Here is a 13,323-nt window from a genome sequence, read left to right as displayed (position 1 = left end):
TTATTTCCCAGTAATGATAAATCGGAAGTCTCTTTATTCTTTTCACCCACCAGTCTTACCAGACTACTCCTTTCTGCACTCCAATATGTACCAGACTTCAGTACTCAGAACATTCTCCCTCCCTTCCCCACCACTCCTTCTGAACTTCTTATTGGGATTGGGGGGAGGGGTTAAGAGTTGTTTTAAGAAGTTTTTTTCTGTACTTCAACCCTTGCGATTTTTCCCAAGGATCTCTCTCATATGTGGATGTTGCCATTTTAAGCATCTTTACTTGGAGAACTGGGTTTGCTATTTGTAAATATATTATTATACTTGTTTTCTGTCTCCCCCCCCCTTTGGGAGCCTTAGAACAGCTCATGTGACACTCTAGCTACACATTTTTGTGCCCTCACATTTTTCATAATTAATATTACAAAGCAACATCTAATCATAGGAAGGTGCCTTAATACCAAGTCAGACCCCGGGTCCATCTAGCTTAGTAACTTGGCAGCAGCTTATCAGGGTCTCAGACAGGGAGTCTTTCCAAATCCTACCCAGTGATACTGAGGATTGAACTTGGGACTTCCGCATGGAAAGCACATGCTCTACCACTGACCTATAGCCCTTCCTTCACATGGACAATGGCTTCAAATTCAAATGTTCCCCACTGACCACATCCATAATTACCTTCCCCCCCCACTTGTTTTGATGGAGCAAGGGTAGTAATAAGCCCAGTCGTCAGCTTCTAAAAATACCCCTCCCCATTCAAATCATTCAATCCCTTCTACCTGCATCTTGTTTGCCAAAACCACTTTTAACAGCACCAGCACTACTCCTAATAACCAGCCCCCAACTTACCACCATTCTAGCCTCCTTCCCACATGACACTGCTCCCACCCCAAATTCTTTCATATGTCAAAACAAATACAACCCTACCATGGCACTTTAAGCCACGCTATGATACAAATCTCTTCTCCAGTGATCACTATTACCCATTCCACACTGCAAATGCTGGCAAATTACAAGTTCCACACACCCTCACAGTTTAGTTAAATTAGGGGAAGAGACTTGTGCTGGAGTACACTGTAGCAATATCTGGCACGCCAGCCCTTTTGCCCTATGAATGGCTTGGCTATCTTACTCAGACAATAAGTAGCGTGTGTTGTAAAGATTAGGCATTATGTTTGACAACCCTACTATTGGGCATAAACAACTGATTCAGGAAATCTTGAATGACTCTGGCTCAGGATCACATTCCTTAGGAGTGCAAATGCTGAAAGAAAAGGAATTACACAGGTATACTAAGCTTATTCCTCTGTTTCAAAGATTCACCGGCTCCCTCTTCTGGGTAATCAGAGGGATTTATTTGCTTCTATTATTACCTTGAAGGAAAAATATGAAAAGGTGGCAAACTTTAATTGCCTAATGGAAATTAATGTTGGATTACTGAGTAATATTGCTTAAATATATTTATTTATTTAACTAAATTTATACACTGCTTACTTAACAGAAAACCTCCAAGTGGTTTACAAACCCACATTCTGTTAAATACACAACAGGACTAATGGCAAAACATTAACATGCACTATTATTAGCATCTAGATGGTTGAGATGCTGCTCACCAATCAAATATTTCATGACTTCAAAGATAGATTCTCTAAAGTAATACAATCTTTTGATGAAGCACCACAATGGTCCTGGCTAGAAGCAGCAGATAATACTGCTTCTACTGATTTAACATTATATTTAGTGAAATAAAAGTACAGTAGGGCCCTGCTTGTCGGTGCCCCGCTTTTCGGTGTTCTGCTAATACGGTGGCAGCAGCAGGGCGATCAGCTGTAGCGCCGGAAGCTCCAGCGATCAGCTGGAATGAGCAAGCTCCCCACGCTACAGCTGACAGTGATCAGCTGGAGCGCGCGATCAGCTGGAGTGCGGGGAGCTCACACGCTCCAGCTGATCCCTGTCAGTTGGAGCTCCCCACACTCCAGCTGACTGCACGATCAGCTGTAGGGCAGGGAGCTCGTGCACTCCAGCTGATCGCTCTCAGCTGTAAGGCGGGGAGCTCCCGCACTACAACTGAGTAGGGCCCCACTTTCTGGCAGTTTTCGCTTTTCGGTGGGGGCCTGGAATGGAACCTGCTGTATGAGTGGGGCCCTACTGTAAATGAAGTTTCATACAAACTATAGCATTTAGAAGGCCAAGAGAAAGATGTTTTCCAAACCAAATTTCTATGAGGGTTTAGCAACTCACAGTTCAAAAGATTCTATTCTCTGCTTCAGTTCTGCCTCTCGGGACCTTATTGTTTCAATATCTTTCAGCAAGCTTTGTCTTTGCAGATAAATTTCTCTTGCATCAATCTATTAGAAAAATATTTTTGTGTTATATGACACCCAAAAAGAAGCAACAGCAACAAATTCCATAAAAAGATGAGAAGGTCAGGTTGTGTAGCAATGGGCATTTCACTGATAGCACACTGCTGGAATTGCATACACTTCATTATGCAGTTTGCTGGTAAATCTAGTTACCACTAGAAGATACAGCAGTAGTACAAACAGGTATAAACAAATCTTTGAGTTATGGAGAATGTCACAAATTTAAAAAAATTCCATAGTATCCACAAAGCACTCTTCCAACACAACATTTCAAATGAGTTGATTTTTCTATTATCCACTTTTTTCGCTGTCCAACTTTCACATCCTTACATAGAGATCAGGAATACCATGGTCTGAATGATCCTGACTCTGGTGATACATCTTTGAATTTGAGGACTTTTTCTAGTTCTCTCACAGCTACCGTCCCCAGTCCTAGCCTTCTTCTGATTTCTTGACTATTGTCTCCATTTTGGTTAATGACTGTGCTGAGGTACTGATAATCCTTGACAAATTCAATGTCCTCATTGTCGACTTTAAAGTTACATAAATCTTCCGGTCATTACTTTAGTCTTTTTGACATTCAGCTGTAGTCCTGCTTTTGTGCTTTCCTCTTTAACTTTCATCAGCATTAGTTTCACATCATTACTGGTTTCTGCTAGTAGTATGGTATTGTCTGCACATCTTAAATTAATATTTCTCCCTTCAATTTCCACACCTCCTTCATCCTGATCTAATCTAGCTTTCTGTACTGCATATAGATTAAACACATAGGGTGATAAAATACATCTGTCTCACACCCTTTCTGATGGGGAACCAATTGGTTTCTCCATATTCTGTCCTTACAGTAGCTTCTTGTCCAGAGTATAGGCTGTGCATCAGAACAATCAGATGCTGTGGCACCTCCATTTCTTTTAAAGCATTCAATAATTTTTCATGATCTACACAATCAAAGGCTTTGCTGTAATCGATGTAATGAAAATTTGGACAGATTCAGTCTCGGTAACTAGTAGCAACTCTATTGGTATGCCATCTTTTCCTGGCGATTTGTTTCTTCCAAATATTTTAAGAGCAGCTTTCACCTCACATTCTAAAATTTCTGGTTCTTCATCATATGGTTCCTCTGTGAATGAATCTGTCATCCTGGCTTCTCTTTTATAGAGTTCTTCAGTGTATTGCTTCCATCTTCGTTTTATTTTATCTTGGTCAATCAGAGTCTTCCCCTGTTGATTATTCAACATCCCTACTCTTGGTTTACATTTCCCTTTAATTTCTCTAATCTTTTAGAACAGGGATCTTGTTCTACCTTTTTTATTATCCTCTTCTATTTCCATACAGTAAGTATTATAATCTTACTCAGTCAGACTAAAAGATGGTCACATTCTTCTCAACCAAATTGGAGATTAGGAGCAAACCACAATGGCTCTCCCTGGTCTAAAAGTAACCAAATGAGGAAAAAGAGACTATGGTGAGATATGAAAAAGGGGTTTTTTAAAATCTTTTCTCTTATTTCTTTTATGTTGCCTCTTTGTTTATATCAACATAACACTGGGAATACTTAGAAATTTAAGTTTATTGTAATTAAGTTATATATTGTGATTTCAACCCATGTGTGTTATTAAATTAACTTTTGCTGGCTTTGTTTTCTATTCCCTCCCTTTTTATTTTATATATACACATTTCATATACTTTCATCTTTTTAAAAATTATTTTATTATATTAATTGATAAGATTGGATTGTAGTTTAATTTTTCTTGTGTAATCACTCTTTTTTTCTTTTCTACTCCATTTACTTTTGAATTTATGACATAGGTATATCTAAAGACAAGGAAATTATGAGACAACACTGAACTAATTTGAACCATATGATTATATAATAGTGTTTTCTGAGCTTTGGAAAAATAAAAGTAGTTAAGCAGAGGTGATAATGAGATCGCAATCACATTTTTTTTAAAGAGGTCCATGTAAACATATCACATCTGTGTAGAATGTCTAGCTCCCAAGTGACATCAGCTATGTGGTGGAAGGTCAGCACTAAAGAAAGCCAATCACCAGCTCAGGTTGTACAACTTGCAAGCAAAATACATATAATCACTCTCAATACATTTCCCAGTATGGTTCTTAATTATGGGCAAACCTTCCAACCCCTGCATTCTAGTTAGTTCCATTTTTTTAAATGTACCTCTTGCTGTTTCTGAAGTCTCTCAATAGCATTTCTTTCACGAGATGTTAGAGCCTCTGACTTAGCTCGGTACACTTTTTCAAAATCCCTACGAATTTCTGAAATCTCATTCTTGGATTGCGCTCTCTCGTCCATCTTAATTTTGGCTATTTCAACCTCTTTGAAGTGTTGTAACTGTTACATTTAAAACACAATCACAAATTTCAACTTTATCAAGTTAGAGGATCAGATCACACCTAGATATCTGCTTCTAGTGACTAGTAAATCCCCCATGTAAGAATGTGATCAAGTACAACAGTAAATCTACTGCTCTATGACTCAAGGCCTGAGACTTTTCTCTTGTGTTTTTTTAATCTCTTATCTATTTCCCAGCATTCCCCCACCTTCACAATGCAGTAAACAGATGTACTAACCAGCACTCCTCTTCCAACAGGCTTCAGGCGGTCTGTAAAATGCTTTAATTTTAAGCATTGTATGTTCATTTATAAAATCTGCCCCTTCATTTTTTTTAAAAAAAAATGAAACAGTCAAAAATTGCTGAGAGGGAAAGGTAATATGAAACATCAGCAGTATGTACAGCTGGAATTTACTACAAACAAGAAGAACCAAAATGCATTGAGTACACTTCCACAGGAGCCTCACCAAATATATAAGCTGGTAAACCCCTACACCTGTTTCTCTTCCCTTTTCTTGCCAGCAACTATCAGTTCTTCCAATTTCTAGTCTTTGTCAACATTCTAGCTAAGGTGATGGTTGGGGGCAGTCAGATTCAAAGACAATAGGATAATCCTTGGACTTAGACCCTACCAGCCACTAGCTTACTTGGAGAGTCCAGATAAAGATGTAGTGATTGCTCACCTGCCATATGGAAATAGTGGTGGAAAAGCCATTCTCTGTCAGGCACATTTGGAGGTGAATGTCAAGCGTTTGTCTAGTCACGCAAAGGATGACTTCAGTTTGCTCAAAATAAGCAATGCCAAAAGATACAATGTTCTTACGGAAATCTTGACACTACTTCATTTGAGCTATGAATTAAGTGAAATTCCTCCATTAACTCCTGTTTACCTACTCTCATCTGATAAGGAAGTACATAGTTTTCCTTTGGAGTGGCTTGGAAGAAATGTGAATGAAGAAGAATTGATCTCATCCAGCAGGGTGTCCCTCAAGTTTGTATCATCTTGCAGCATAGAAACAGAAATAACGCCTTTGCTTATGCCAGTAGTTACTGAGATGGAAGCTTTCTCATCTGAACATTTCAGTCTTGAGAGATACAAGCAAAGTCTGCAAGCAGCCTTGGGAAAGTGGTTCTGTTTGTCAAAATTACATCAACCATAATGAATCTTCTTGATGGGCCGCATCAACTGAAACTAATCCCAAGAATTTGGACCAGACATTGCAGTGGATACCTCAGTGGGGACTACAGTAGATGTGGATGGGACATCAAGATTGCTAGAGACAAGCAACTTTACCCTTGAAGCATTTTAGAATATTTTTAACTATAATTGTGTTTTAGCATGTTTTTATCTGTTTTTGGAAAGCTTTTCTTTTTTGTTGTTAAATTGTTTTGCTGATGTGCTTGCCACCCTGGGCTCCTTCAGGAGGAAGGGTGGGATATAAATCCAATTAATAATAATAATAATAACAATTATTATTATTATTATTATATATAATAAATATTATTATTATCCTGTTGCATTTGCAACAGGAATCAATGCAGGGGGGAAGGATTAACCACCCCTTCTCCCCACTCTATGGCCCCAATCCAAGTCACTTCCCACAGCTTTTAGAGAGCAAAAAAGATGCAATCACAAATCTCCTGTAGTTTGGCCCTTAAGCCAGCAAGTAATTGGGACAGAACTTTAGTTAATCGCTCAAATGTGGGTAGTACTCCATCTCAGTACTTCTCTCTGTTTGTGCCTTTGTACATTTACAACTACTGAAAAAGTTTATCATTTAAATGACTTATTTCCTTGCAGTGTGTCTTTTCCCTTCCCCTAATAGAATTTTTATTCCTACTATCCATAATGTAAATAGCAATGTCTGGCTCGATAAATGTTTGTCCTCTACTTCTTACATATTGTATAATTTGTTTACTTTGAGAAAAAGTAAATTGTTGTACAGACACAAGGAGCAAAATACAAAACTCCCAAGGGCATGTAAGACTTCTATCACCTTTTGAGACATTTCCGCTTGAAGCTGCTGTTCTATTTCTTTTCTATATTCAGCAAGTTTTACTTGAAAGGACTCAAATTTATGGCGCTGTGGATACATGTCTGCAAACTGTTCATCAATCAGTTGAAGTTTCTCAGCTACGAAAAAAATATACAATATACTGTTCCGTTATACGTGATCACACTGAACAACAGAATTTACCTCGACTGTTGATATTTTTGTATGGATTGACTTTTCTTTTTCATTTTATTGAGCTATGACTGGTCTCTACTAAAAAGGATACCAAGGAAGAAATTAGAGAGAGAGAAGTAAACAGAAATAAAAGTTATTTAATAGCGTGAACCTATGTACCAGCTGAAATAGATGCATACTCCAAGTTGCATCTGCATCCCATCCTAACCTTCATTCTATGAATGGTCTCTTTGTACTGGTATTGGATTTCTGTCCTATTCAGTGTTTGGGTGTGTGCATGTGTGGAAAACAACCAATTTCCCACATCAGTAATAAATGTTCCTGGGGTGCAGGTGGGGAGGGATAGTGGAAGAGTATGACTTGAGTGGTGTATGTGGTAGTATACTTTTTATTCTTGCTGGGTTTGCTTTTTTGGGGAGGGATATAATAATTCTTCTATTTGACCTGCATTTGTGCAGTTGAATAGGTGTAGCAAACTCCTTGCACTGAGGTATAGTACATATATAATTAATCACAAACCTATCTTTCCAGGGAACTCTCTGCAGAGAAGATACCATTTTCAACATTACTATTTTTTCCTCAAAGCAAGACACACACAGTCATAGTATGTTAAAAGTGAACTCATAATCAAGTCATTATTAGAAAAGGGCATGGTGATCCATATTCAGAAATTGCAACATACAAGTATGTGTGTCTACTTGTTAGATAAAAGCTTTTTCAACATTAATATTTTTGGAGGGTGGTGTGTGTGTTTTCAAAGGAAGTTCTACATATACTCCAATCAGTGAACAATGTCAGAAGCAGCCTGAAAACAAAGCCACAGACCAGATAGTGGATTACTCTTTTCACTAAGTTTAAATACATAAATTATTAAGAAGGTCTAAGGATAAGTCAATTACAATAATTCCACTTACCAAGAGATTCTTTACAGGGTGCAGGACTTGTCTGAGTTTCTGTGTCACACCTCTCCTTACAGAGACTATGTTCTATCAGCTCTGTTAAAATCTGTACAAGAAAGCCTTAAGAGATATACCATTAATCACACATCTCTCCTGCAACAAATTTCAAGTTTCAGACAACAAATTTCAAGTTTCAAACTCAGGAAGAAATAAATATTATTTTGCAACAGTAAAAGAGTACTAATAGAAGATTAACAAATCAAAATAAGAAAACATGTTCCCCTAAAATTATTATTTTATTATTTATTAAATTTCTATCCCATACTTCTTCCCAAGGGTGCCCAGAGTGGCAAACAAAACAGCAAAACAATACAATTAAAAAAAACAATTAAACATTTAAAACATCTGAAACATCTTTAACATACAGCATTTTTAAATAGTCTGGACTATCTCCTTCTAGTGAATGCACAGGATTGAGGGTTCATACGAGTTCTCTTTTAACCTTGTAACCTTCAGAGCTCCACTTGCCAAACACTGTGCTAACCTAAGCATGCACAGTCTCTGAACACAGGAGATATCCACAGGTGCAGATTAAAAGAGATATTCCATCAAAGATACTCTTAGGACTAGGAATATATCAGCAAAATAATGGGACCTTCACAGCAGAATAACTAACAATGTTTATTTCATACACACTTAATTCTTAGCTACATAGGTAACACACATTCCTGACTCCAGCCAGTAAACAGAGTTAAATTCTCAAGATATAGGATATGTCAGGCTGTTACACAGGCTGTTACAGGCTGTTCAATTAAACATTTATTAACACAAGTCAAGCTTTAAAGCATACAATTATATAGCTATATAGTCATATAAGTCCAGACATCCTGTAAAATCTAAGTATCCAGAACTGGAAAAGAATGGTTAATTTCTCACCTACTACGTCCCAAGGCAAAGTAAGCCTTGAACATTCCAGCAGCAATTTGTTAAATGAGGGACCATGTCCAGAGGACTGGCCGATTGAAAGGTGAGGGACCTTGTAAAAAAGGTGACACATACCTTTTATATGATAAATGAAGGACAAGTGACAGGGAAGGACACATTACAAAGGTCAAATGACAGTGCCTTCAGAATTTCACGCACTTATTTGTCTGTGCATCTCTAAATTCACATGGAGATACCTCATTCTAGTATCATAGACATCAGTAGCCACCAGGCAGAAGTCTCATGGGAAAATCTATCATTGATCAATATTCTATAAGGGCAGCTGGTCCACAACAATTTTGAATATACAGTTGCCATCACCCCCATTTTGGGGAAGTTGTTCAAGATAATGCTGGCAGCCCAGCTCCACATACTCCAGGAGAAAACAGCTTACCTAGACCCATTTCAGTCTGGGTTCAGATCTGGTTATAGAACTGTATTGGCCTTGGTTGCCCTGGATGTCCTTTGACAGGAGAGAAACAGGTGACTGCAGTCCTGTTGCTCTTGCTTAATCTCTCAGCAGCTTTTGATACCATTGAGCATGCTGACCTATTGGATTGGATTTGCGAGGTGGGAGCAAGAGGGCACTGTTTTGCAGTGGTTCCACTCCTACTTCAAGGGCCAATTCCAGCAGATAGCATTGGGTGACTGTCTCTTGGCAGCTATGTTATGGGGTGCTGCAAGGTACGATCTAGTCCCCAGAGCTATTTAACATATATATTTAATGTTGTTGGGAACAGTCATTATGGGATTTGGAGCATGCAGCACCTTTATTTCTTGTTACATGTGATTCAGGTGGAGCTGAATAGATTTGGGATCAGTGTCTGGGCGCAGTGGTTGATTGGATGAGGCCTAATAAGCAGAAAATGAAACCCAGCAAGATGAAGTGGGTGGTTCCTAAGTCTGGGAATTAGGCATTTTGACTGTTCTGGATGGGGTTGAACTTTCTCTGAAGAAGCTGGAACATAGACTGGGGGTGCTCCAGGATCCATTTTTATCACAGGAGGTCAATGTGGCTCCAGGGGAAAGATATGCCAGCTACAGCTATTCCTGGACAGAGACAGTCTTGCTACAGTGAGCCAGTCATTGTAACCTTAATATTCTATTACTACACTATGCTCTATGTGGGGCTGTCCCTAATATTGGTCCAGAAGTTCCAGCTGGTGCAGAAAGTGATTGCCTGGGTGTGGGCATGTAACCCATGGTTAAAGGAAAAGTTCTGACTGCTGACCTACCACCGGGCCAAGTTCAAGGTTTTGGTCTTAACTTGTAAGACCCTAAACAAATTGGGGCCAGGTTATCCAAGGAAAAGTCTTTGCCCCTACAGACCTGCCCAATCACTATCATCATCTACGGAGGTCATGACTGGGCCACAGCTGCAGATGTCCATCTGGACTAACCAAGAAAAGAGCCTTCTCCATGACTGCACCTACTCTCTAAAATGTTCTCCCCTAGAAATTAGGCATGCTTCAACAGTGATGCAATTCCAGCACAAGCTGAACACTTTTCTGTTTACTATGGCTTTTGCTGGCTACTGATACCAGCCATTATGGGATATTAAGGATATTTTTTCACTGTTTTGTTTTTCTTGTATTTGTATTATATTTTATGATATTGTTGTACACAGCCTTGACATACCCACGTAACAGGTGATATGTTTTTGTTTACTAAAGTGTTAATGAGGAAATCACTACAATGTTCATGTATGAAATCCAAGATTGCTCTTTCATTGTTCAAACTCTCCTCTTCCAAACAGCAGCTTGCCTCTTTAGCAGCAGAATCTGCTGCAGTGAAAATGTCAAAGAAACTGCTAGCCACTTATTTATCAAATGGCCTTTTCGTGAGTTTTTAACTGTTTTTAACACTATAGATTCTAATCCACCATGGAATTTTTTTTAAAACCAAAAGGTAGGATATATAATTAAAAATATATATCTCCTCTCTCTCACACACATATAAAATATATGTTCATAATTTACACACACACGAGTTTCTTTGGATTGTGGCATACATCCTTAACTTACTTAGAATGTATGAACATTATAGCAGTACCTTTTGAATTATCATTTTTTGATGCTGAAGTCTGAAAAACAGAAAAAAATTAAGTAAATTTATAGAGCAATCCTGAGCTCCAGATGAAGAGCTGCAAAGTAGCTGCCACATCCCAAACCCTGCCACCCATGCCAGCCAGGACAAAAGCTAGGAGGCACATTTCCCCCCTTATTTTTGCTGTAAGAGTTCCACGCAGGTGCACCAGAGGAACCTAATGATCAGGCCTCAGAGGGGATCTCCTGGCATCCCACAGTGTCCCACTATGGGACCTCCCTTAAGCAGGAGAGCAATCACCAAGAGCTTCCCACCACACTGGCTGGAGCAGGGATCTTCACAGCAGCTCAACAGTGGGTCCCCACCACCTTATCCTAACCCTCTCCAGCAGCATAAATATATATATATAATAATAAGATTGTCAGAAATAAGATTATTTTACCAGTGCTTTGTAAAGGTCAGTCTTCGGATTGATCCTAATCAGCTGCAATAGATCTTGCATGGTAAGTATCTTTAGAAGGAGAAATAGAAATCTGATAACTATTAATTATAAATTTTATAATCCACATTGCCAAGATAGAAAATTTGAACAATTAGGCCAATAAAACCAAAGTGAGGTAATGCTTTCACTATTTGTTTCAAGGGCCCCTAATGTACACCATCACATACAACTTTGCAGTCAAAGACACAAGTCTTCAAAAACTCGTATTTTCTCACTGGTTGACAGTGTGTCTTACAATCACTCACACTCCTGCACACACAAAAGTACAGTCATTCACACATACACAATGACTCATCTTCAGCATCTCAAAATCAGCCACCCAGTTATGCATGCACAGAGTCACACATGTATGCAGTCCTAACTAGAATTTACCATAATGTGACTCAGACTGCCAGCTAGATTAGAAACAAGCTGTAGGTGGCCTTGCAATCAGCGGTCTCCGTTGCTGCAGAGGGTTTGTGGGACCACTTGACCTTCAATATGCACTGCAAATAGGACCCTGCATAGATGCCTGAACCTGATGCAGACACCTACGTCTCCCCCCCCCGAGATTTCCAAGACTAATTAAAGACCTTCTCCTGCCAGAAACAGGCCCTTCTGTCCCCTACTGCTGGCATGCCAATAGGCTTCTCCCAGACGCACCTTTGGACTATTTGTGTACACACAGACACTATTATGTTTCAGGGGTGGTGGCAATATAAGTTGTCTGATGGATCTAAGGGTCAATGTGTGCATGGCCCTGTGTGTGTACATTCTTTGCACACATTATTCTTTCCTCTTCACTCCCATTATAGACCTTTGATCTTCAACATGATGGTTGGGGTCCACTACTGATCACACACTTACCTAAGGTGGTTCAGACCAACAGCATTACCACCATACACATATATGGTAAAAAATTATGAAGTGGCTCCTCAAAGGCATGTCTGGACTAAAGATGGGCCCCAGACCTGAAAAGGTTCAAGGCTATTATAGACAATGTAGTGACTGCATTAGATAAACAGGACTCAAATTTATGTACTGTGCATTATTTCCCACATTCCTGAGGGAAAGAAAATACATACCTTATCCTTTTCTAATCCACTTTCCGGATAGAAGACAGACAATGAATATTCATAGCCACATCTGTGCAGGTGATCTGCCACCAGACTGTTAGAAGCTACAATTAGCAATGAACTGCATTCACTAGAAATAGCTTGTGGCTGAATTTCTCCACTTACAATTGGATTCATTAGTTCATGTATGAGCTGGTTTCGAAGCTGTGTCTGGCATAAAGAAAAACATATATTATTTAGCCACTCTGGGCATTCTGGAAGGAAAACTGAAGAACAACACAAAATAAATTGGGGGGGAAATAAGACTTTGATATGTTAAGCATACTAACATCATGTGTGTTACATTGGTGTATATGATGCTTTAAATAGCCAACAGTACATCAAGCGGAAGATTAGACTATTATTAGACTATTATTAAATCTGACACCCCTCTTTCTTTAAATGTATCTGATACACCAAGGCAGAGTCCCAGGTTGCCTAAAGGAGGCAGCTGTAAGGCCTTTGTTAAAAAAGCCCTCCCTGGACCCCTCCATAATGGATAATTACCGGCCAGTGTCCAATATTCCATTTTGGGGTAAAGTAATAGAGCGTATGGTGGCCTCCCAGCTCCAGGGATTCTTGGATGAAACAGATTATCTGGATCCATTTCAGTCTGGTTTCAGGCCTGGTTATGGGATTGAGATGGCTTTGGTCGCCTTGGTGGATGACCTACACAGAGAACTGGACAGGGAGAGTGTGTCCCTGTTGGTTCTGCTGGACCTCTCAGCAGCTTTCGATACCATCAACCATGGTATTCTTCTGGGCCCCGTTGCTGGGATGGGACTTGGGGGCACTGTTTTGCAGTGGCTCCGTTCCTTCCTGGAGGGACGAACCCAGAAAGTGGTGCTGGGGGATTCCTGTTCGGCCCCTTGGCCGTTGGCCTGCGGGGTCCCTCAGGGCTCAG

The 13,323-nt window shown here is 39.5% G+C and overlaps 1 protein-coding gene across 6 annotated transcripts in view; it reads right to left on the bottom strand.

Annotated features, from left to right (window-relative positions):
- Window positions 1-13,323, bottom strand: part of OFD1 (OFD1 centriole and centriolar satellite protein) — a 69,269-nt gene that overhangs the window by 48,915 nt on the left and 7,031 nt on the right. For 5 of the 6 annotated variants that reach the window (XM_061627131.1, XM_061627128.1, XM_061627130.1 and 2 more), the window contains exons 3-9: window positions 12,390-12,590; window positions 11,266-11,334; window positions 10,830-10,860; window positions 7,809-7,913; window positions 6,703-6,839; window positions 4,531-4,704; window positions 2,230-2,336 (exon numbers count right to left, since the gene is read on the bottom strand). In XM_061627131.1, the coding sequence (XP_061483115.1) occupies window positions 2,230-2,336; window positions 4,531-4,704; window positions 6,703-6,839; window positions 7,809-7,913; window positions 10,830-10,860; window positions 11,266-11,334; window positions 12,390-12,590 (824 nt within the window). Of the gene's footprint in view, window positions 1-2,229; window positions 2,337-4,530; window positions 4,705-6,702; window positions 6,840-7,808; window positions 7,914-10,829; window positions 10,861-11,265; window positions 11,335-12,171; window positions 12,287-12,389; window positions 12,591-13,323 lie in introns of those variants that run through there. The other variant, XM_061627132.1, reaches the window with a different exon arrangement.

The sequence above is a fragment of the Rhineura floridana genome, chromosome 5 (assembly GCF_030035675.1).
Source record: "Rhineura floridana isolate rRhiFlo1 chromosome 5, rRhiFlo1.hap2, whole genome shotgun sequence".
Classification (NCBI taxonomy): Eukaryota; Metazoa; Chordata; class Lepidosauria; order Squamata; family Rhineuridae; genus Rhineura; species Rhineura floridana.
The sequence above is the reverse complement of the archived record's forward strand: the minus strand, read 5'-3'. Positions and strand labels throughout refer to the sequence as shown.